Source organism: Ceratotherium simum, chromosome 5, assembly GCF_057802395.1.
Source record: "Ceratotherium simum simum isolate JZ-2026a chromosome 5, ASM5780239v1, whole genome shotgun sequence".
Classification (NCBI taxonomy): Eukaryota; Metazoa; Chordata; class Mammalia; order Perissodactyla; family Rhinocerotidae; genus Ceratotherium; species Ceratotherium simum.
In genome coordinates this window covers 23,528,743-23,554,765 of record NC_141904.1, presented here as the reverse complement: position 1 = coordinate 23,554,765, position 26,023 = coordinate 23,528,743, and the positions used below count along the sequence as shown (strand labels likewise).

At 38.1% G+C, this 26,023-nt stretch overlaps 1 protein-coding gene across 3 annotated transcripts in view; it reads left to right on the top strand.

Moving 5' to 3' along the window:
• Positions 1-26,023, top strand: part of TBC1D5 (TBC1 domain family member 5) — a 537,118-nt gene that overhangs the window by 396,044 nt on the left and 115,051 nt on the right. For all 3 annotated transcript variants that reach the window (XM_087430599.1, XM_087430597.1, XM_087430598.1), the window contains one exon: positions 11,004-11,110. In XM_087430599.1, the coding sequence (XP_087286725.1) occupies positions 11,004-11,110 (107 nt within the window). The remainder of the gene's footprint in view (positions 1-11,003; positions 11,111-26,023) is intronic.

The window sequence follows — 26,023 nt, the reverse complement described above, 5'->3', positions numbered from 1 at the left end:
CCCTAAAGTTGGGGTGTCAGGAGGGGGCAGTGAGGTGGAAAGGCTAGGAAGTGGAAAAGTACTGGGTACTAAGTCAAATGAGGGAAAGTGTCTTCAAGGTTTCCTCCTCCTACCCCCATAAGGAGGTCTTGGGGGAGGCATCTGAAGAGGACCCTTGCCCAAGGCTTCAGGTAAAGAGATCTAGGAATGAAGGCACCACGGCTAGGAATATAATATGTGAAAAATCATGAGCAGCTAACTTGACCTGAGACCTCAATTGCAGCTCCTTTCAGAGACTACGGTGCATTGGCTGTACACCAAGTCTGGTGTGAAGAGGGCAGTTTTCCCCTGTGAGGCCTGCCAGGTAAAGCCTTTTCTATTAGTCAGGATTCTCCAGAGAAAAAGAACCAAGAGAATGTATAGTGATGTATATATTTGAAAGAAGATTTATTATAGGAATTGGCTCACACAGTTATGAAGACCCAGAAGTCTCACAATCAGCTGTCTGCAAGCTGGAGAACCAGGAAAGCCAGTGATGTAGTTCAGTCCCAAGTCTGAAGGCCTGAGAACCAGAGGCTGATGGTGTAAGTCCCAGAGTCCAAAGGTCCAAGAACCAGGAGCTCAAATATTCAAGGATAGGAGAAAATGGACATCCCAGCTCAAGAAGAGAGAGAGAATTCACCCTTCCTTCTCCTTTTTGTTCCATTTGGGCCCCTGTGGATTGGCTGATGCCCACTCATATTGGTGAGGGCGGATCTCTTCACTCCATCTACTGAATCAAATGCTAATCTCTTCCAGACACACTATCACAGACACGCCCAGGAATGATGTTTTACCAGGTATCTGGGCATCCTTTAGGCCAGTCAAGTTGACGCATATAAAATTAGCTATCGTACCTTTGTAATCGCCTGTGGTCAGCCTGAAAAATCACACATAACTGCAAAACTGTCTTCCAAAATAGCTGTACCACTTTGCTTTACCACCAGCAATGAATGAAAGTTCTTGTTGCTCCCCATCATCACCAACATTTGGTGCTGTCAGTGTTTTGGATTTTGGCCATTCTAATATGTGTCTCGTTGTCTTTTTAATGTCAAATTTTTTGCCTGAAAATAATTTTAATTAACATAGCTTCAGGAATAGAGATATGAAAGGGGAATGGTTAACCTACTGAAATTCTTTTCCATATTCAAAATTAATAGTTGCTATCTTATTCTGGCCGTCTATACAGAGGAGGAACTGGTCTTTTCTCCTAATACCATAATCCTACCCTTCCATGTTCTTACTTCCATCCCACATTTTTCCATTGTCCTAGAAAGCAATACAACAGATGGATTCAGGATCTCTAGGACACCTTTTATGGGCAAAAGCCAGCGAAATTACATGCATCATTGGAGTCTTACCTGGAGTGCTCAAGATTCCACGTCCATCTGTTGCTGCCAAAAGAGAACACAAGTAGTCCTGCAAGTTGACTGGGGCCGTTCTCTCTGGTGATTAGAGAAAGCGAGATGGCAATCTTTAGCTTCCTGACTACTTACTTCCCCAAGTTTCTCCAGCCAGTTGCCTCCCTACTTCCCAAGTTTCTCCAGCCAGTTGCCTCCCTACATAGATTCTTCTTCCCCATCAATTCACCTGCCCAAGTGCTAAGTAGAAGTGTCATTAAAGAAGTGATTAAAGATATCAGATATGAGATGTTATATTGAGCTCCTGCATTTACCTCCATTTCTCCTGAAACCCCATTAAAATAGCATAAACCCACAGGACACAGAGAATTAGGAAAGAGATTACAGCAATTTTGGAAGCAGGAAAACAGATGGATGAGTGATAACTGACTTAGCAGAAAAGCTAAATACAAAATTAATAATGAGGAAAGCCAAGAAATAACCCATAAAATTCCTAAAAGTGTAGAAATTGGCAGTGCTAGGTACCTTTGGAAATTGGTAGGGGAAGGGAAAGAGTTAAGACTCAAAAACGAGAACTGGTTGAAAGTCTATTTAAGAAGCTATTCTACCCAGATCTTCAACCTTTCCCTCCAGGTTTTATCCTCCAGAGACTGTAAAATGGAGGGTCTCTGGGCTAGGGACTCGGGGAATTTCAGTGAATATTGAGCCAGACTGTCTCTCTCCAGGAAGAAGTTTGGGAGAATCTTCTCTGGGGGAATCTGATCAGCTCAAGAGAAAAGGCCTAAAAATCAAGGGTTAGGGATTGCCCAAGAAATGACCTCTGTAAACCCCAGAGTTAACAAACCCACCCATCTGTACACACACAGCTATCTTCAAGTTACCTTTAACTGCCTCACTCTTAAACACAAGCAGAGAGCCAGAAATCACCAAACATTAGAGGAAAACCTCAGAATGAAAACAGAGGTCTAAATAAGCAACCAGGAAAAAAGCGACTTGGAGGACACAGTGACTATGCAGGGAGGAGAAACTTCTCAGACAGCTAAGAACATATGTAATTCAAAGGAAAAAGTGTAATTGAAAATTAAAATATGATGAAAATAAGATGGTTGGCATGTAAAATTCAAAACGTGTCCCAGAAAATAGCACATAAAACTGAGTTAGAAACTAAGAAAGAAAAATTAGAGGACCAGGCCAGGAGATCCAACATCAAGATAATGAGACCTCTTAAAAAGAAAAAGAAAACAAAAAATAGAAGGGAGAAATTCATCAAAGAAACAAAGAAGAAATTTCCAGTAGAACAGCAAGACATGAGTCTCTAAATTGAAAAGGCCCATGATATATGAAAATAACAAACCAAGGTACATGATGGTGAATTTACAGAACATTGAGAGGAAGAGAAGAAAAAACAGGTCTCATAAAGGATTAGGAATTAGAACGGTTTCAGGCTTTTCAACTGGAAGCCAGAAGACTCTGGAGCAGTGCTCCGAACATTCTGAGGGAAAAGTTTTTCCAACTTGGAATTCTGTACCTAGCCAAGCTATTAATTGTCAAAATAAAATCTTTCAAACAGAGAAGGTTTTAAAAATGCATGTCCTGTGCATAAAGCTTTTGAAGGGAACAAGAGAGTAAAGCAGGAAAGAAGAAGCTAAGTACTCTAGGAAATAAGGATACAACACTTTCAAGAGGTGAAGTACATCCTCAGGATGAGGGAGCAGTCCAGAGGCCTCATGAGAAATTTCCTCAAAAAAAAAAAAAATGAAATTGACAAAATACTTAAAATTTTTTAAAGTATTGAGAGGAGATTTATACAACTGGGAGAGCATTTAAGGGTAAATTAAATACATATACAACAAGGCAAATGAAAAACAAGACAGTTATAAACTCCAGGAGAGAAAGGCGTCTATGCGAGAAAGGAAAAGTAGTCATGATGTATTGTATTGCTCAGCTGGATAACGTTTGCCTGGCTATAAAAATGAAAACTCTAAAAATTGATGTAACTGAGATTACAATATAACTTCATGGGGGGAGAGACAAAGAATGCATGTGTTATGTGGAGGTTGGTGGAAGATTGGCTTCAATGCTAAGGATGAGTTAAAGCTTCATCTTCTTGAATGGGAAGTCAGTAGATAACATTTAAAATAAGAGCTGGTAACATTAGCATGTTTTTTTTGCAATATGGAAGGTTAAATTTTTTTTTTTTTTTTTTGGTCAAGAAGATTGGCCCTGAACTAGCATCTGTTGCCAATCTTCCTCTTTTTGCTTGAGGAAGATTGTCCCTGAGCTAACATCTGTGCCAATCTTCCTCAATTTTGTATGTGAGACGCTGCCACAGCATGGCTTGATAAGTGGCGTGTAGGTCTGCGCCTGGGATCCAAACCAGTGAGCCCTGGGCCACCAAAGCGGAGTGCGTGAACTTAACAACTACACCACCAGGCTGGCCCCTGGTAAATTTTTTTTTTTAGTCAGCTAAAAGAAAGCCAGTGCCTCTGGGGAATGGGAAATCAGGAGCAGAAGACAGCAAGTGCTGTTGTCATAACCAGACTTATAGAATGATTTGACTCTTTAGACTACCTACATGTATAACTTTTACAAAAATGAAAACTATATTTAAAACTTCCACAAAGAATTAAAAGTTGCTGTATTCTTTAAGTAGTCTTAATTATGTAAATTTGTTAATATTTTTATTGATAACTTCTTATTGTCTGCTTTTGCTTTTCTGTTTCTCCCTCATAAGCACATTCCCCAAATGTAATCACATACAAAGACTATCCATTTTTCCAGCAGATTCTGCCACTGTACCCCTCTGCCCCTTCCTTGCTTCAGGTATCATCTTCTCTCCTCTGTAGCATTACTAGGAACTTCACCTGGCCCTCAGCCTCTTGTCCCGTGTCCCTCCCTTGCTCCCTCTCTCTGATCACCCTGTCTCGGCGTCAGTCTTTCTGAAACACAAATCTGTTCACCTTACTTACAGTCCTTCTACAGAGTGAAATCTAAACTCCATCCCTTCTATGTAAGCAAGACCTCCACCTGCTTTTCTCCCTCCACATCTCCATTTCTCCTCAGCACCCCTGCCGCAGGGGCCCCTCAGTGTCCAGTCTCTGTTTGCCTTCACGTGTTGCTGGCTGACACCCTCACTGGCCTTGCAGTCTTCCATTCTGGGAGCTGTCACAGCCCTCAGTGTGTGCCACTGTTACCAGTTCTGTCTTGTGATATGGTTAGTTTCCTGCTTCTCTTCCACTGGAACATGAAGAGAAAGTTGAGATTGTGTCTTCTTGTCATGTCCTTAGGACATGATTCAGTATATGGAACAAAATAGTTATTTAATAATGTTTGTTAAATGAGTGAATACACAAAGTCTAACAAAAAGGAAGGGATATTATCAACACTTCTTAAATATCTTCTGTACTTCAACCCTTTCTACTGACAGATCTATATTTCTGAGTAAGGCATTAAAGATCACTAAGCACAATGAAATAAAATGTCCTATATATATCTGTATTCAGATTAACTAATAAACAAACAAATTAATTAATTAAAAATCTGACCTATGGTTTTCCTTTATTTGGATTAAAAATAAGAGAGGCAAAAACTATGAATCAGGCTTACTATTTCTTTCCTAAATCTTAATACACACTGCATTTTTTCAGACTTATTTCCATGACATTACAGATGTGGAAATGGAACATGGGCCCTGATTCTGAGCACATCCCTACAATTATTTCATTAGTGGTAGTAACTTGCATTACAAGGCTTATTTTTACACTGTATCATTTAATAGGTAATGAGATAGAGATGGTGAAAACTTAAGCCTGTGCTTGAACTGATTTGCTTCAAATTTCATAGCTAGTACCGGTGGCACTCTGGAGCTCACATACTTTCTGGTACAGGGGTGTGTCTCCTGTGCTCGCACCCTAACCACTAGCAGTTCTGCACGCCGACGCTTCCTTCCTTACTGCTTTTCAGTTGGCAACACTGTATGTTTAAGGTTATAAATTCTTGAGTAAAGATCTCTTATGTTGTTTGAACTCTGATTAAAATAAATTATATTTAAAGTGTATTACGCTTGAAAAACAATACAAAGAACAATTTTGTAGACAAAAGAGTGGGCTATTCTGAATTTGAGATTGTCCCCTTTCCAAAAACCTAGTTGAAAAGTCTCATATTATTCTGTACAAAATCTACTAGAGAAATAAGGACCGTCCCATTGTTTCCAGAAGGACCTGTATCCATCTTAGGTTTCGAGGGTGGTTGTTGCCGTGATTGATGGTGCTCAGAGAGGCAGTTGTTACAGTGGCAACCAGAGAGGAAAACTGGGAAGGATTTGTCTTAAGAGGGTCTTAAACGCTAGACGAAAATCACTTTGTATGGAGAACAGTATGACCCTGTTTTATACTTGGCTTTCTCCAAGACTGCAAGAAATAGAAGTTTTGTTGTTTTTATTTATGATTTACTCCCTACCCCCACCCAGTTTTCTGGTCCATTTGAAATCCCATTTTTTAATGTTGCCATTTTATAACTGGGGAAGTTAAAGTAGTAAGGGTTTGCAAATAGTTGTAGGCACTGCATGTAGTAATTATATATTTTTCCTGCATGTAGGCCCTCAACAAATATTTTTTCAGAGCACGTAGCATTTATTGAATGCCTTCTGCATGCTAGGTTCCTTGCAAGACACTTACATACATGTTGACTTTGTTTTCAGTAGAGAGGTACAATAAATTATGTTAAAGCCTTAATTAGGGTTTTCTTTTTTTTTTCTTGGCCCATTATTATTTTATATTTAATCCATTATTATTTGTTTTATATGCCATTTTTTTTTTTTAAAGATTTTATTTATTTATTTTTCCCCCCAAAGCCCCAGTAGATAGTTGTGTGTCACAGCTGCACATCCTTCTAGTTGCTGTATGTGGGACGCGGCCTCAGCATGGCCAGAGAAGCAGCACGTCGGTGCGAGCCCGGGATCCGAACCCGGGTCGCCAGCAGTGGAGCGCGCTCACTTAACCTCCAAGCCACGGGGCCGGCCCTATATGCCATTTTATAGCGAAATTCAAGAGTTTATGCCTTATTTCTAAATATTTACTATACTTGGCCTTATACACTGAGGGCTTTTTTCAGTGTATCTGTGAGGCTTTTCTGTGGCTCACAACGTAGTTGGCGTTTAGAAGCCTGCTGCACTGTGTCTGAACTTGACCTCTGTATGTGGATACCCTGTTGTGACACTCTCTGCAAGGAGTGCAGTAAGGTATAAGATACAGTGGTGAAGAGTGAGGCTTTCAGCTACACAGATGTGGTTTCAGCCGTGTCTCTGCCATCCAGGAGTCCTGTTGCGTGGATGTGGTGTTGATCCACTGTGCTCTACCATTTCCTCATCCATAACATGGAGTTGATGATAATGCTTTCCTTAGAGGCGGTGAGGAGAACTCATGGGGTGTTGTTATAATATATGGAAGTTGCCAGTTACATTATAAGTGTTTAATAAGTGATGACTATTATTTTTTTTAATTTTAGAGAAATTAAAGGAAGTCTGCATTTAGTTTTGTGTTCTGTGGTGGTGGTTCTCAGTCCATTTTGTTACCTTGAGAAAGTATATCTAAATATGAAATTAAATAATTTAAATAAAGTGTTTTATTTACAAACGTTACAATTGTAGATATAGTTAACTCTGACTTATACATAAGTTATTTATCCACGTTGCTTTATACTTTCTCAGAACAGTCATGTCCTCTGATTATCTTCACTGATTGAATTTTTTTTGCTTGTTACTACTGGAGAAACTATTTAAACCAGCTCCCTTAGACCGCTCAGGAACAACTGTGGGTCATTTAAAGGCAGAGACAGAGAAGTCAGCTCTGCTTCATGTAGAGGGAGTGCTGGTCAGCAAAACTAAGCAACGTGAGGAAACACACTACCTTGCATCTGTGCTACCCTTACAGAAACCCTGCAGATAGAGTAAGCATTATTATCTGTTTTATAAATGGGGGAAATAAAGGTTCAGGGAAGTTCAGCACCTTGCCTAACTTCACACGTATCATCAGTGACTAGGCCAGCATTCTGATCTAGATTCCAATCTAGATCGTCTGATTCCAAATCCATTATGTTTTCCTAGATACCACTCACCTTTGTCTGAACCTTCCCTGAATAAGCTCTCTGGAGTGTGGCTTCAGTACTTTGTGTTTAAAGCGTATACATACTTGATTTCAAATGTAGGTAGATACCAAAACTCAGTCTTTTTTTAATCTTTCACTTTTTTCCCCCATGTCACTGCCCTGCTCTGATAGAATAAACACTGAAGAAGGAACAGTATTGAAGATGAGTTTTTTAAGTTCAACAAAAATTCACTTTAAAGATCAAAACCAAATTCTTATTCTATCAGACCCCTACTATTTTCTTTTTAAAACAGCTTGTATAATTCTCTTTTGCGTACTCTAAATTGGGCACAGTTATTCAAAAGGGAGTTAATACTTAGCATATGTAACTACAAATTAAAAGGGCTCTAAAAGTACAAATTTTCATTAATAAATTAGAGATGGCATGGTCTGAAGGCAGAGGATTGTAGAGGAGGTAAAACTTTACCTCTACCCTGTTAGGTTTTCAGCTGTGATTCTTTAACAAAAAGATTAACAAGAGAAAAACAGAAGTTTATTAACATATATACCTGGGAGATACTCAGGGGAAAATGAACAACTCTCAAAGAGATGGCTTTAGAATTCAAGATTAAATACCATTGTATAAGAGAAAGGGGAGGGGATATGTAGGCCTCTTAGGGGAGAGTCAGTGATTTATAGGAAAGATGAATGGGCCTTTTGAAGAAGAGATGGGAGGTAGGATAGCTTGTGACAAAGTTTGTCTGGGGGGATTTATGACAATTGAGTTCCTTTTGGGGGCTTTATCTTAAGGCAGATAAGGGGAGTTCAGAGAAAGCCTCTCCCTGCATTTGCTGTTTTTCAAGTGCTACAGCTCAAAATAATCAATATACCAAAGCTGCATATTTTGGAGTGGCATGTCCTGAGGTCCTACAGCCATGTTTCGGGGTGGCATATTCTGTTACCCTTCCAAAGTCAGACTTGTTCGACATTATATCCCCAGTGCTAGTGCCTAGCACAGTCTCTGTGAATCCAGGATTTAGTAGATGTTCAGGAAACATTCATTGCACTCAGTGACTGGATGGATGGGTGGATGGATGGATGGATAGATGGGTGGCAGAAATGGGAGAAAGAATGTTAGCTCCTTCGTTCATTCTGCAAGTAGAATATTAATACATTATTTGGCTCCTTCTGTATTTCACAGCTTCCGATAGCTTCAACTGTTCTGTCAAGTTGTAATAATATAGAATTGTTGCTCTGGTCCCTCCAAATAAGTACCTATTATCAGGCTGTTTTAGAGACTGGGTTATGCTGACCTTCCAAGCTACTTAAAACTACTTACACAAGAGTAATAATACTAATTTACTTTTATGTTTGCAATGACTATTTGCATCCATTATGTCGTTTGACTTTGAAAACAATGGCCTTTCAAAACAAAGCCATGTATTAGAGCACAGACCCTACAGCTAGACTCCTGAATTTCAAATCTTGCTCCTCCACCAAATCACTATGTGATTTGGGCAAATGACTTAACCTTTCCAAGTATCAGTTTTCTCATCTGTAAAACGGGGATAATAATTGTACCCTTATAATAAGATTGTCATAGAAATTAAATGAGATAATGCAGGTAAAGTTCTTGGCATAGGGCTTGGTCTCAGAAAGGCTTCAATAATTCGTTATCATCTTAGTGGTAGTAGTAATAATAACTGCTGGATGTTACATATCTGCCGTTCTGTACTTTAATTTTCTTCAGGGTGAGGCCTGTGTGTTGTTCATCTCTGCATCCTCTTCTAACATAGGTGGGTTAGGTATTCAACAAATAATTATTGAATGATTGAATGAGGTAGGCAGTTAATTTTTTTTTTTTTAAGTCAGAAAGTTGTTTTCCAAATGACTAAACTTAGGCTCAGGGAAGTTACCCCTAACAGGTTTTGAGCAGCTGCTATGAATCAGTCACATAGGTTATGTCATTTAATCTTCAGGCAACTTTATGAAAGGTTCGAATAGTGTCCTGGGATTCAAACCCACATCTTTGAATCCTGACCCCAGAACCATTTCCACAAAACTCTCCTGCCTCTCTTACAAAATATACAAGAATTCTTCCTGGGTCAGTTACTAGTATATAATCATTATAGCATTTGGGCAGATAACTTTATGAGTTATAAAATAAATTGATGAAGTTTTATTTACTTGCTAGATCTCAAAGAAAACTGTACATGAAAACATTATACTATTCTCAGTGTCCTAGCTTTTTGAATTCTAGAGAAAGGAGAAGACCAGGTAACTGAATGTGAATATGACAAAATGAACGAATAAGAAAAGACAAGTCTGAACAGATAGAGAAAGGGTAGGATAAGTGAGTGCTTTACAAATGAAAGCAGATGTATGAAATTACAAGCTGTCAGATCAGCCACGGAAATGAAGATGATAAAGTGGTTCCTTACATAGATTATAATTATTCATTTTGCCCAGTCCTGTCTCCTTTCCCCATAATGTTCTCGGGAAGGGGGAGGGAGTGGGAAGCGATAGCAAGAAATGGTGTTTCCAACCCAGAAGAAGAAAAAAAAAATTCTAAGAATCAAAGGTATTTCTGATTACAAATAATTGTTTATTTTGTGATTTGTGTTGTTTCTATTGAATCACAGTTGTTCTCCTGTGGAATATTTTTCAACGAACCATTCTGATTAATGAAAAGGATTTGGTTGCAACCACAGGAAGTTGTGACTGTAAAGTTTCTTCACATCAGTGCTGTGGAGGCAGTCAGTGTGGCTTACAAAACAAGCGTCGTTAATGGGCTCGACTGTGACAGCACTGGCAGATGGATTGCCAAGAAATGAAGTAGTTTACATAGACCTGCCTGAAAAGATGTGTTTAATAATTGCGCCCATAATTAGGTTGATTTGAAAAAAAAATTAAATGACAGTCTAGGAACACAGTTAGACTTATCTATGAAGATTTTGACATTTTTCCTCCAAGAAATGCTGCTAGATATTCTCCCTAAATTTCTTGTTACCTTTAGAAAAACAAATAATTGAAAGAAATTATATTTTCTTTAATTTTGATTTATGTAATATTTATATATACAAAAGAATAAATGTAACATGTAAGTTACGAAGCGTAATAATCAGGGTAAATATTATTTTATGAGAATTTTGAACTGGTTCTTTCCCATTCATAAGATTTTTGTTACTAATTTCTAAGCAGCAAAACTAGAGACATTTAAACACAGCCATATAAATGGCAATAAATATGCATGCTAGTAATAGTTTATTTATATTGCAAACGCACACACATATCTATATCTGAGGCTCTTCCTTCCAGCACCCCCTGAGGATAAGTGCTAGTATATTAGATTGCAGTTAACAGTACAGTGTGCTGCTTCAAAGGCCATGTGGTAAAGATCCCTTCTCCCTGTTTCCTTTTATCAAATCAATTGAATTACTGATCTGCTTTCTTTGAATCTAAGTTGTTATATTTTTACTCGCAGTAATGCAAATATCTTAAACAGTATTGCTTCTGAATTATTTTTTTCCTTCTTATTTAGTGATCTCTAGTAACTACCAGACCTGTCTTGGCCTTCTGATGCATTACCCACTAATTGGGGATGTACACTCACTGATTCTTAAGGCTCTGTTCCTTCGAGATCCAAAGGTAAGCTTTCCAAGTAGGATATGCACAATTTTAAGTTGGGTGAAAAATTGATTTCTCTGTATGACTCCAAGAATTCCTAATGTAGAATGAATCTAATGGCAGATGAATTGCCTGATAAAAGAATTTGCCTAGAGTTGTAGACCAAAACTCACATACCTCGTTGGCTGGCAACTCAGCAGGCAGATTAACTGGACATTGCCATGAAAAACTGGAGTACACATCTCTTGTCCCTCAGAAGGTTGTTCTGTCTTTCCTCATGACTCAAGGAGGTGGGTTGAGCAACTGCTTCGCCTTATAACTACACTTCATTACCATTCGTACCCCTCACAGAGGCCAACTTATCCAAGTAGAGTCTTGGAGGCCATGTGAACACCAAGACATTAGAGCTATAAAAAGGACCAGTTATATAAGAATTTGTGATACAATTAAATACTAAATTATTTCATATTATGAATAGGTATTTCTTATTTTATGGGGGAAGAGTAACTAATAAAGATTTAAACAGTCTTTATTGCTGATTTCTCCATTGAACTTAAAGCAAGTCACCAAAATTTTCTTTACACTTCAGAGGAAAAGTGTGCTCTTTTACAACTAATGTTATATTTCTTGAAAATAAGAACATTTAATGATCTAAAAAAATCTGTGAATCCTTGATGCTTTTGAGCCAAACAAAAATATTGGACGAAGTATAAGAGAGAAAGCTTCAAACACGAGTATGAGAATGCCAGGCAATGGGTGGTAATCCCAGCCTTTGGCTCTTTGGCAGAACTCCCAACAGTCGTGTTGGCAGTTGTTGAACTGTCTTTGAGTCAGTCTGTCTGTGGATTCCATTGCCAAAGCTCTGTCTCATCAACTTGGGCCTCCAAGTTCAATGTAAATTTTGATTCTAAAGGATTTCTGCCCTTTCTTTGGTTGTTGACTTCAACATTTGAGTATGTCCTCTATTTATTCTTTGATTGATTTGAAAAAATTTATTTCCTTGTACCTATATTCATTTTCTGAAAAAATACACAATTTTATATGATTTCTCTTATATAAAATTTCATTAAGTATCAAAAATATAATCCATCATTTCTCTGATACATAAGGTAGCATATATATATTTTTTTTCTGGTAAGACTTGGAAGTCTGACTGAAAATCAAAAGCCCCATATTTATTTTTTTATGTATATATATGTAAGTTGTATAAGTTTATATTTTTTATAAAAAGTAACCAATATTATGAAATATCTGTAAAAGGAATAAAGAATGAGGTTGCTAGTCAATGAGATATATGAGTTTTGGTCTACAGACTTAAGGTAAATTCTATCAGCTCAATATTAGAAATTCTTAGAGTCATACAGAGTGGGAAAAAATTGCTAAAATGACTATTTGAATTCTCTACTTGTGTGATTTGTTTGGTTTAATTGAAAGAAGAAATGAATATGTTATCTAAACCTATCGATCTTGGTAATTTTTCCCTAGTTAAGTATGGTTGATTTTCCTATGAATCATTCACTCTTTTAGTTGTAGAATTCTCTATACTAAATCCATCAATGTTATTAGTGGAATCGGTGATTTTAATAGAGTACTTTTTACCTCAATAAGATAGTGTTCATAATATAAGAGGATAATGAAGCCAATTCCACAGTCATTAAAAAAACATATTCTCTAAGGTTTAAGGAAAAAAAAGTAATTAATAGTGTAAGTATCTAAAAAAAGGTATTCCCCACTTTTATATTCAGGGTCTCACCAAGTAAAAACATGATCAAGATAATGGTTCAAAATGTAGGACCTTACACTGATATTTCTGTGATATAAGAAATTGGGCAGGAGGGCGTCACGTTTAAAAATCTCTTGAGAACAAGTTCGTGGAATGATGATATCTATAGGAAAAATAAAGAAAGCTGTATAGTGTTAAGGGGCTTTCAGATGGCTAAGCCAGCAAGGGGATAGTTTTAGTTAAGTGTATATAATGACTGACCCACTGACATTATTTAGTAAATGTCAAATGATAACGAATATTACTTGCCACATGTGCTAATTGTAGGTCTGTTGCAGCATAGTTTCCTATAAGGAACCTGAGTTAGGAATCGGGACACTGTGTGAAATCTTGACTCTGCTACCAACCATCCTTTTGATTTTGGGAAACGTATGCTTACTGAGTCTTGGTCTTCTCTCTTGTGGTTGAATTAAATTGTCTCTAATGACTCGCCCAACCAGAGCATCCTTTGTCCATAAAGAACTGACTTCTCATGATCTAAGAAGATCCAATCCAGAGCTGCAAAGGTACAAATAAAAAAAAAAAAAAAACAGCAAGTTTATATCTGTTACAGAAATCCACAAGTGGACAGAGTTTTTAGTGTAGTTTATGTCAATTATAAAGTCATAAAGGAGGCCATTTACACTGAGGGGAAAAAAAGGGAAGGAAAGACGATTTTAGTACCCCACCCACATCCTCTAAAAATCCAGACATCAGAGTGCTTTAAATGTTTTCTATTTATTAGCAACAATGAAACACTTAAAATACTTGAATCATTCCTGATTCAAGTAGTTCAGAGCAAGTATATAAACACACCAGTCTCTATGAAGTGAACTAGTCAAAAGATGAGATTTGAGGCGTGCAAGTACACTTCCCATATCCCAGCTTCATATGACGATAGTGTTGAGTGTTGCTGACAGACTCAGAAAAATAAAAATAAACGAGGAACTCTGAGCTCCCCTAAATTCATTGTGAGCCTTCAGAAAAGCACTTTGGCCTACTGCTATCCCTGAATTCCAGTGGAGATGGCTCAGTTGAGAATACGCACTGCGAGTAAAGCTTAAAATACTGAGCTTTAATTGTTTTGTATCAGATATAGGCTTTATTGTGAAAAGAGAAGTCCTTATTTGAACAGACTGAAATAATGGGCCTCTAAATGTAATAATAGGACCATACTTCTTCACAGTTTCCAAGCACTTTATGTGCTTAATTTGGTTCTCACAACAAGCTGTGAGGTAGGCAGAGCAGGTTATCTTTCTTCATTCTTTTTTGGTGCAGAGAGGTCAAGATTATGTCGCTTTCCCCATGCCTAAAAGCTTGTAAGCTTCCAAGCTAGCTAAAGTCACTCCATGACTCTTGTATCTACTCATTCCCTCCTGAGATTCCCAGGATCCATTCTTCCTTCTCCAGAAAGCCATTTCCAGGCTCAGATAGGACATGTTTTCCCCTTTGAGTCTCCACAGCACCTTGTGTTTTAGCTATTTTTTATTTTATCAATTATTTCTCCGTATGATCCTGCTCATTTTTTGGCATTCAACTTTGTGTCCTGTAGTCGTTGGTATTAAGAAAATAATGGGAGAATTGAATTCTGACTCAAATGCTAAGCGTCTTCCAGTATACCATACTGACTCTAATCTAGGTGGATCTCACTCACCTAGCCTATTTCTGGAACCCATATCCATATTCCACAGAAGCCACCAGTCAATTGTGTATTTGTCTGCTGCCATTTTTATCATGATGGTGAATTAATAACCATCTTGAATTTAACGGCATCTAGTTCCTTAATTTGCTGTGTTAGAATTATTTGAAAGCCTGTTACCACCTTCAAATATTGTGGAACAAAGAAGACCTAGCAAAGAATCTAGTTAACATACTTCACTTAGACTGTCATTTAGAATTTCAGAACTGCAAAGAACCTAGAGAGTCTAATCCAGCTCCTCCTTCTGTAGATAAAGAAATTGAGGATTAAGGTGAAGTTTAGAGACTTATTCAAGGTCACACAGCATAGCAATGGCAGAACCAGCAGTTGAACTCAGGTCTTCCAACCACCTTTCCACACAAGAGCTGTAGCTTCGTTAGTTTTAAAAATAGTGGAATCCTAGTTACTGATATTTCTCATACAAATTTTTCTATTTGTAATAGACATTTATTTGCATCTGTAATAAATGAAATTGCCATGTATGTAAGTGGCCCAAGAACTATTTGAGATTTTTTTAAATGTATACTGTATGAAGAGACTAGATGCTGTATGAAGAGACTAGAAGTCAAATATCTGTAGCATCCTATATTCTGTTCACCATAAATAGGGTTTCTATACTTAGCTCTTCAGACCACAGTCCTAATTCTCATTTTCTTGTCTTTATGATATTAGAACCACTGAGAAGATTTCCAAAAACAATCCACTAAATGAAGTAGAGGGATAGAAGGAGGACAGTCTGAAAAATATGAAGTGATTAAAAAACATCGTTCTAACTAGTTGTTCAAATTCAAAAAAAATTTTAAAACCCGATTAGAAACAAAAGTCATAGAAAATGTGAACATATTGTGTTCCTTAAATAACCAGATGTTCTCTCCTTCCTGAAGGCAGTAAGGGCTAGGAATAAAAGGTTTAAAACTATTGTTTTAAGTTAACTGTGAATTTTGCAAATCTGTTTTTACCCTTTAGCAAATAAAATTCTAATACGGAAACATAAGCAAAGTAATTTTCATTTTTTCGGTGCTCTCTTATTTGTGTTGTGTGTTGAAGTGTTAACCTTATCACAAAGACTTATTACAAATGAAATACAGTACGTGGATTAACATTTTAGATTATGTGGTAAGAATTTGACAGCTACTGTTTGTTTTGAAGACTAGAATATTCCCTCCAAAATATTTCTAGTAAGTTTGCAAGCAACCCTTTTAGCAGTGATGTGATTGTTTATGGAAGAAAATTGCTAGAAGTAAGACAATTTAATTTCATAGTCATTCTTGTACACAGAAACACGCTATAAAAATATAGTGTACAATAATCTTATGCTTGGCCAATTCTGATTTGGCTTTTGTTTGGAGTTATATTAAAATTTGCCTTTTTAAATTATAAAAAGTCTGAATATTCAGATTTCAGACTTTATGCAGATAATAGATTTTTATTCTTTTAATTCCAAAGAACCCCACTGTACATGCAACTTTCTTTAAATGTCAAATGACTTTGATAAAATGTCATATATCAGAATTGAAAAGCGGTGAATGGATTCAAACCTACTACCAGTCAGTTGACAGTGTGAGAAAATGCTCCATTCCGGTAATGCCATTGTAATTTTTTCTTCTCTGAGCAGTAAGGAACCTAAAAAACACGCATGCTGACTCTTTGAGGATGCACAGTATCCATTTATTTACTTTTCATGATGTTCCCATCAGAGGTTCTGTTCAGATTTTTCTACCATGTTTCTAATCTAATTTTCTGTTACAGAAAGAATGTGTTACTTCTGTCGTCTTTATCCTTTTTTTTTCTAGAAAGCTAAAACATTTCTCTGAAAACTGCCGTTCTTTGAGAATCATTTGTTTTTGTGTTTTATCTGTTAGTGACCCAAAAAAGGTGTTTTTTTCTTTGAATCTGAGCTACATGACTATATGTCATTCTTTTTATCATTAGATTACAACCAATTAGATGTTTATTATAGTTATTATTTAGGTATTAGTGACTAATTGGGTATGTTTTCATATTCAATCAGAAATAAAGACTTTTTTGACATAGACTGGCATTAAACAACTTTAAGTTTTACTTCTGAAGTAAATGGTGGCTATCAAAAATCTGTGAAGGAGTAATCTAAAAATCTTGATTAAAGCAATATTTGAAATTTGTTATTTATTGTGTTCAGACATTTCATAGAGTAGAATTGTGTGTTTCTCAAAATTTGCTAAGGGTTTCCTAGGGGCCTTAAATAATTTTCAGTTAGTTTTATAAAAGTATTTTAAATTCATTAATTTAGTCAACAGATCTCTGCATCAGGCACTGTTTAGATCCTGGTGATACAATGGTGAACAAAAAAGATATGGCCCTTATCATAATGAGTAAACAAACAAGAAAGTACTCAGTCTGTCACCTGTTAAAAAGGATACAAATAGTGTATCATTATTAAAATAATAAAAGGAAGAAGAATCTGGGCAGGGTGAAGACCTAATTTACATACGTTGGTCAAAAGGCCCTCTCTGAGGAGGTACATTTCAGGTGAGAACTAATGGAGGAGAGGGAACCAGCCAGGCAAAGAAGAAGGAGAAGAGCTCCAGACAGGGGAACAGCAAACACAAAGACTCCGAGGTAGAAAAGAGCTTAGACCTTAGTAGAACTGAAAGAGGCCCAGTATGACTGGGGCCAGGAACTGGGGAACCTGCCTGAGATGAGACGGATGAGCCAGGGAAGGCCTTTATTGCTTTGTTCTTCCTATGTCATCCTACGTGATGATATAAAGTAAAATTACTTTTAAGGTCACATTTTGAAACTCGAAGAAGATTGCTGGATTCATGGCAATTCTTCCTGATGATTAAGACATCCTCTTATAAACTACACTTGCTCTCAGCAGTTCCAAGAACTCTTCTTAAATGAGTTCCTCACTTGGTAAAGCACACTCACTTATTCAGACCTCTAGGCAAGGGAACTAGACCAGTTTTTCTCACCTACTGAAATGAGAGCTCTGTTAGATCAGGGCCTAGATCTCCGACAGCTCTACCCCATGTCAGCCACATGAGGGAAGCTCAGAATCCAGGTTCCACTTCCCTCACAGCCTGCTGTGTTTACTGGGCAAATCACTCCTTTTCTTGAACTGTAGAATGAAGAAGCTGGAGCATATAATCTCAGTGGACCCTTCTGGACCTATTTTAGCAAGATTCAATTAAATTCAACAAAATACATTTTTTCTTTTTTTACTACCTGCTGTGTGCAGAGCACGAGAGTTGGTCCATGTGATTAGGACACAGTCTCTTATAGATATACACAACTAATTGTTATGGGAGGTAAAATGAGTAATGGTGTTGCAGAAAGAACAGCTAATTCGGACTTGGATAGTCAGAAATGCTTCCAGTTAGAAGAGACATTCCAACTGGGCTTTGAAGAACTTTTTGGGGAGATGTTATTCCATCTTAAGAAAACAGCATAAGCAGAGCTCTTGAGAATTACTAAGGCAAGTGGCCAGGATGGGCCTGGGAGTTCTCTGTCCATAGTCACTCAGTGACCCCTCAGGGACTTGAAGAATGACAGTGTCCCCCTCTCAATACGTCATGCATTAGCAGACACTAATTTTTTTGTGTGTGTGTGAGGACGATCAGCCCTGAGCTAACATCCATGCTAATCCTCTTTTTGCTGAGGAAGACCGGCTCTGAGCTAACATCTATTGCCAATCCTCCTCCTTTTTTTTTCCCCCCAAAGCTCCAGTAGATAGTTGTATGTCATAGTTGCACATCCTTCTTAGTTGCTGTTTGTGGGACGCGGCCTCAGCATGGCCAGAGAAGTGGTGCATCGGTGCACGCCCGGGATCCGAACCCTGGCTGCCAGTAGCGGAGTGCGCGCACGTAACCGCTAAGCCACGGGGCCGGCCCAGCAGACACTAATTTTTTTTTTTTTTTAATTTTTTGTTTATTGCAGTAACATTGGTTTATAACATTGTATAAATTTCAGGTGTACATCATTGTACTTCTATTTCTGCATGGACTACATCATGTTCACCACCAAAATACTAATTACAACCCATCACCACACACATGTACCGAATTATCCCTTTCACCCTCCTCCCTCCCCCCTTCCCCTCTGGTAACCACCAATCCAATCTCTGTCCCTATGTGTTTGTTTATTGTTGTTATTATCTACTACTTAATGAAGGAAATCATACGGTATTTGACCTTCTCCCTCTGACTTATTTCACTTTGCGTAATACCCTCAATGTCCATCCATGTTGTCACAAATGGCTGGATTTCATCGTTTCTTATGGCTGAGTAGTATTCCATTGTGTATATATACCACATCTTCTTTATCCATTCGTCCCTTGATGGGCACTTAGGTTGCTTCCAAGTCTTGGCTATTGTGAATAACGCTGCAATGAACACAGGGGTGCATGTACCTTTGCAAATTGGTGTTTTCAAGTTCTTTGGATAAATACCCAACAGTGGAATAGCTGGATCATATGGTAGTTCTATCCTTGATTTTTTGAGGAATCTCCATACTGTTTTCCATAGTGGCTGCACCAGTTTGCACTCCCACCAGCAGTGTATGAGAGTTCCCTTCTCTCCACATCCTCTCCAACACATATTGTTTTCTGTCTTATTAATTATAGCCATTCCAGCAGACACTAATTTTTAAGAGTTCATCAAATGTGTAGGGAGTCTTTATTTGATAGTATTTTGTTTGGTATTAATTTATATAATGTTCCAACTCGTGTGTTATTATTCAACATAAATAAGTGTTTTGTGTTTAATTGAAAAGTCGATATGAAAAGGATTTCGTCCCAGTGATTTTTACTAGATTTATTGGCTATTGATAATTACTTGTGGTAACAAGATTTGCTCAAAATAAGCATGTCTTCATTTAGATCTTTAAAGTCACCCTTGAGAAGTTTGGTGATTTTTATTTTGGGTGGCTGAAGAGAGCTATGAAACTTTGTGACAGAGATTGCTTGGCATGTTTTAGAGGAAAGGGTTTCTTAACTGAAACACAACCAATTACAGTGGTGATTTATTTTTCCTCAGATAACTAAGGAAGAGACTAGAATCCATGGTTAATTCTATTCTGATTAACAATGAACAAAATGTACAAACCAATCTCCTACTTTTTTATTTAATATCTTACAAGTAAGGGAAATCTAGGTTTTTAGGGAGAAATATTTATTCTAAATAGATTACTTAAGCTTTTAAAGCTATTAATCCTATGCGTGTGTGTTTAGAAAGGCACCATGAGGCCCCAAGTGTGAAAGTATTAAAGTGTGACAGCACGTTACGGGGAAATGGTTGTGATACGTCCCTGAGCTCAAGGAATGAAGTGGCTGCCCCGTTTCGCTGCTGACTTGCTGTTTTACCCCCAGAGAAATCATTTAACCTTTTGCTGCCTTAGATTCAGGTTCATTAATTGTTTTTTAAAAAGGAATAGGTGGCTAGTAAGGCCTTAATTAGCCTATAATCTCTAAAAATCATTTCGACCTCTAAGTGCTGTGAGAACCTAGTGAATCACTTCTTTTCCTTATTGTGTATGAAGTAGCTTGTTCCAAAAGAAAAGGCACTACTTTGAATTGTTTCTTTGTCATCTTAATACTACAATTTAAAAAATTTGGAAGTTATAAATCAAAAATTATGACAAAAATATTATAAACTTAAAACTGACAAAATAGAAAAAAAAACCGTAGTTCTTTTTAATATAAGTTGTTATGGCCACAATAAATATTTTATTTGCCCCTTAAGTATATTAGCTCATTAAATATATTATTGCTAATTTAAAATATTAAGTATATTGATTTTATAGGAATAAAAGTCAATACATTCAAATAGTAAACTGCATAACCATAATCAATTAACTTTGTTTTATATTACAGGAAGTTTATATTAGACAGGAAGTTATATCTGTTCCAAAAAAAACAAAAGCAAAACAAAACCACAAAATATTTTATCATGGAGAATTTTTAAGTGTATTTCATCCGTTTCAAGCACTTTTGTGATTACCATATTGGTTTCCATACTGGACCACTCAGAGAAACCTAGAGCCACCACCACATACACAAGGTGGCCCCCAGCTCCTCCGGGCAGAGGCCCGTTTGGCTCTGTGAAAAGGGTTTTGCTCTAGCATTTGATGTGTGAGTAAGGTCCTCATATGCTACTGGTGACATTTTCCAAGCATCTTCATATGATTTGGAAGAGTTCTTTGTTTACTTGGTTGTTTTTCCTGGTTTTGAAGAGGAACTTTATAGTTTCATTTCTCTACATTGTCTCTTTCTACACAATGCTATTTTTACTCATGCAGCCAAAATTTACTGAGCTCCTGCTGTATACCAGTAACACCTAAAATTTCTCAGAAGTCTTGGTTGAAACATGTAAAGAAGAGTGACAGGATTTGGGGCAAGTGAAAGGAATATCCACTTGGCTGATTCCCTCTCCTCCTTTAAGCTTTCACTCAGATCCGTTCCTCTCAGTGAGGCCCAGCTGGTCACCCTGCAGCCTGCCCTGCCCCCTCTTCCCTGCCCCAGCACTCCTGATCCCCTTACCTTGCTCTACTATTTTTTTTCCATAGCAGTTATCACCTTCTGTCATAGTAGATAATTTACTTAATTGTTATGTAATTTTTTTATTTTTTGTCTTCCTCTGACAATCTGTCAACTCCATGAAGGCAATGCTTTTAGTTTGTTTTATAGTCTATTACCCAAATATCTACATAATAAACGGAATGAATGAATGAGCAATGATTAATTACCCCAACCAAACCCTCAAGTTCTCTGCTAGAGGAGAAATTATGCTGTTCGTTGCGATGCAGTTCAGCAACTTTCTATTGCTTTCTGTGCCAGGTACTGGGGATATAATGAGTTAGGGAGACATGGTCCCCTCTTCACAAGGCTTGCAGTCTAATGCAGTGGAACTTAAACTGTGGTGTGCCAAAGAAGGCCCTGAGGAAGCTGGTTACAAATACAGACTCCCGGGCTTTTTAGTGTAAACATTCTGCGATAGGATCCAGAAACCTGTATTTGTAACTATTCCGGTGGGCCACGGACAGTGCTTTAAGAAACAGACACTAGATTGAGAAAAAAGTTACTGCACAAACTAAAAGCTGAACACCCAAAAACAGAAGCCTGGCTCTGAACCGGTGGTGTCCAAAATGGAATGTGTGTATATACAGTGACTACACAAAGACAGTCCAATGGAGTACAGGAAGGATAGAATGAAACTTCTGTTTATATTCATTTTTCTCCAAAAATATAAGAAAAACGGAGCTTTACCATTTAACATACTGATTAACATTGGTGCCTTCATGTGGCCCGTGTGTCAGCCAGTCATGTATCACCTACGAGGTCTCCTAAGGGAAGAGGGGACTTCCCCACACAAAGGCATTGACAGTGCCCACCCCCCGACCCTTTGCTTCTACCACCTTGTGCCTTGTTGCCATTTCCATATGCCCAGTTAAGTGGATTTATGAGTTATATTATCTTAAATGATGGTGTGTTTACAATACCAAAGAGATGTCGGGGCCATGAACGTCTATTGTGGGTTCACTGGATATCTTCTGCTAGTGTACTTTAAAAAGTTGCCAAATATAATTTCTTTTGGAAAAAACAAACTTCAAATTTGCTTACCTTTGTTGTGATGACAAATAAGCTGTCAGTAAGATGGTACTATGCAAATATTTTTGAAAAAATAAACAATCTGTCTCCTCAAGGTAATAGTGACATTTTAATCATGAGAGAAAATAAGGGCTTTTTCAAAGAAATTCATGCTATGGAAAGAACATTTTAAAATTGGATATTTGGAAATGTTTCATCCATTTGTGATGTTCTTGCCAAAGATAATTTAAGGGTATACTTATTTAAAACTCTCAAAGTATACTAAAAAATTACGGAAGCAGAATTTTCTGACTTGCTTACTACTCTTTCAAATGAAGAGATAAAGTCAAGTGTTAATCCATTTTTTAAAATATAAAAACGTAGCATCTTCCAATTAAATTTTAAGAAGAGCTGTATGATGGTTAATTTTATATATCAACTTGACTGGGCTAAGAGCTGCCCAGATAAGTGGTAAAACATTATTTCTGAGTCTGTCTGTGAGGATGTTTCCAGAAGAGGCTAGCATTTGAATCAGTAGACTAAGTAAAGGAACTTCTCCTTCACCAATGTGGGCAGGCATCATCCAATCCCTTGAGGGCCCAAATAGAACAAAAAGGGAAAGGAAAGGTAAACTCGCTCTTCTTGAGCTGGAGCATCCATCTTCTCCTGCCTTCAGACATCTGAGCTCCTGGTTCTTGGGCCTTCAGATTCCGGACCTATACCAGCATGTCGTCCCAGTCCTCCTCCTCCTTCACTCACCCCTCCATTCCCCTCTCCCCTCTTCCTTCCATACCCCCCCACCCCCCGTTCTCAGCCCTTGGAACTTGGACTGAATTATACCATTGGCCTTCCTGGTTCTTCAACTTGCAAATGGCATATTTCTGCATATCTCAGCCTCCATAATCACATGAGCCAATTTCCATAATAAATCTCCTCTTATATATTCATATATATCCTATTGGTTCTCTTTCTCTGGAGAACCAACTAATACAAGCTAATTAACATTAAGGAAGACTGAAATTTTATTAGCCAAATTTTAACACAAACCTTGACGTAATTGATGGATTGCAAAGTGAATGCCATACTTTAGGAGGGGCAGCCAACGATGTTCCTCCTCCATTCAGACCTATGTCTCTTTGAAGTAGCTTTTTCTGGAGTGTCATTCACAAAAACTGACCGTCACAAAGCATTTAACTAAGATTTTCAAAAAGTAAAGAAGCATATTCAATCACATTACTACTGCTAACATATATTTTTAGAAAGAGCAAAAAATATCTTTATAAGTAAACTATTATAAAAATTAATTTAAATAAAGCTTATTTCAGCTCTCATTTAAAAATTCTATTGTACGCATATTTTCTAGTATACGTAATAGATTAGTATAAGTGGTACATGCATATGATTTGTAAATAAATAAATTTACATATATCAAGGCTGTAAGCCCCCCAATTTTAACAAGCAAAGGAATAATCAAAGTTGAAAGATCCCTGCTCTAGACCAGTGGCTTCTGAAACCTGATCCAGTTGATTCTAATGCTTAGTCAGAATGAGAGTCTTGAGGCTGGCTCCCAGCATACGCACAATTATGGAGTCCCCGCAGACACACCCATTAGCAGAGGCAGCCTGGGAAGACAGTATGAATGAGGGAGTTCTGAACTCCTCTAGTTAAACTGATGCTTTAATATCTTCTGGACCATTTAATTTCACTGAGAAGTATAACTATTCCATCTCAGTCCTCTTTCACTTTTTCTAGATGGTGCTGATAATTAACAAGTCCTTTAAAACATTCAAGTGGGGGCTGGCCCCATGGCCGAGCAGTTGAAGTTCTGTGCGCTCCGCTTCAGCGGTCCAGGTTCGCGGGTTCAGATCCCAGGCGCAGACCTACTCCATTCGTCAGCCATGCTGTGGAGGCATCCCACATACAAAAAATAGAGGAAGATTTGCACAGATGTTAGCTCAGGGCAAATCTTCCTCAAGCAAAAAAAAGGAGGAAGATTGCCAACGGATTTTAGCTTGGGGAATCTTCCTCACCAAAAAAAACAACGAAAAAAACATTCAATTATAGGAATAGTATGCATTTTGTAATTTCTTTAGAGGTGGTTGAGATTCTAGAGATCATGTAATTAGACCCTCATTTACTCCTGAGGCCTGATGAGGGTGAAGTGAAATACTCAAGGTCGTCCTGAATTCAATGGCATAGCCAAGACCAGTCCCCCAGGCTCCTCTTCCCCGTCTGGAGCCAGCTGCCATTCTCCTCCTTGGCCTCACTCTCCTTGCAGACTCCTACTGCAGAGCTTTCTCACTACTGCCACGCTCACCGTTCTGCCCACTTCCTGAGTGGCCACAGGAAAATCAAGATGAGCTCTTTGGTCTTGTGCAGTAAACGCAAAACCATGCGTTTCAACTTGATTCCCTTTCCAAGGACAGTGTTCACTTCTGATTTCTCTTTTATTCATGGTCTCAATACTGAGTTTGAAAATTGGTCTGTTATTAGTTTGCCAAGTCTGGCCTCCAGGTTCCTGAAGTGTTATATCCAGTGAAATTAATGGGGGAAACATATAAAAATAATAATTACTATTCTGTGATGAAATTGACCTTCGAATTTCTTCCTTAACTATTTGGCTACAGTGGCTGCCACCCATGTGGAAGACAATAAGACAAAAATAATAAAATAGAAAATGAGAGTAAACAGTCAAGAGAGCCAGTTCAAAGGGTTGAGAGTGATAGTGTGAAATGCAGAGGAAAACGAGAAAGAGAATATATGATAATATGAATATATGAATGAGAATTAAGTAGCTGAAAGAAGAAAGTCACCTTGGACAACTTTTCTTCTTGAGATTAAAATGTGTGCCTACCACAATGATCATTCATTGTTATAGTGTATTAGTTAAGGTTGACCAACTGCTGTAACAAATGAACCTCTATGTTTCCATGGCTTGACACAGTAGATGTCTAATTTTCACACAAGTGACAATCTGTTGTAAGTCAGGGATGGGAGTATCTCAGTCACACAGTTCTTTGGGCTTCTTCCAGCTCTGCTGTTTTCAACTTTGACATTCCAGGGTTGCCCAGTACATTGACATCCCCAACAGGATGAGAAAAATAGCAGGGAAGATCATTCTTGGGAGAGTTTTTACAGCAAGGCCCGCAGGTGGCCTGCATCACTTTCACTCACATTCCACTGGCTAGAACTCAGTCCTGTGGCTGCACCTAACCACATGAGACTTCGGAAAATGCAGTTGAACTGTGTGCCCAGAAAGAAGAGGAAGCAGGTTTGGTGAGCAGCCAGTGGCTCTGTTTCAAATGGAAATGCTTCTGGTTCCTTTACCTCTTCAGCTCCTCGAAAGGGCTTTCTCTAAGGGAAAAGCTAAAATCACAGTGAGAAGCTTGTGACCTGAAATCTCACAACCTGAGAAATCTGATTTTTTCAGCACTCTTAGAAAAATCAAGCCATCTCTAAGAGACGGACTCCCAAAACTGAGCTCAGAAGGCTGCTGTGTAAAGCCAGTATGTCCCTTTCTCAGTCTGCAGTGAACCGTAGAACGCTATAGACTGACATCCTCATGGCCCCATGACCACCCCATTTACTTCCTAGTAGCAGACTTAGGTGGGAGGCCATGTCGTTATCAGAGCGCTTACAATGAGGAAAAAACCAACTGCATGTGACCAGTGTACTGCAGACCTATGTGGAAAACGCAATCAGAATGACAGAGCTCCTTGGAGGGCCTGGTGTCAGGTGGATGCAGGTGGGAAGGCATGTTTAGTGAAACCAGGGTATGAGAGCCTAGCATTACCTACTCCTCAGTAAAGATAGTCTTCCTGTGGTCCTAGAAAGCACACAGTCCGTTAACCAGTAACTCAGGCTCTCTCTCCCACTGGCTCTGCCCATAATTGCCTCTTTGACTCTACT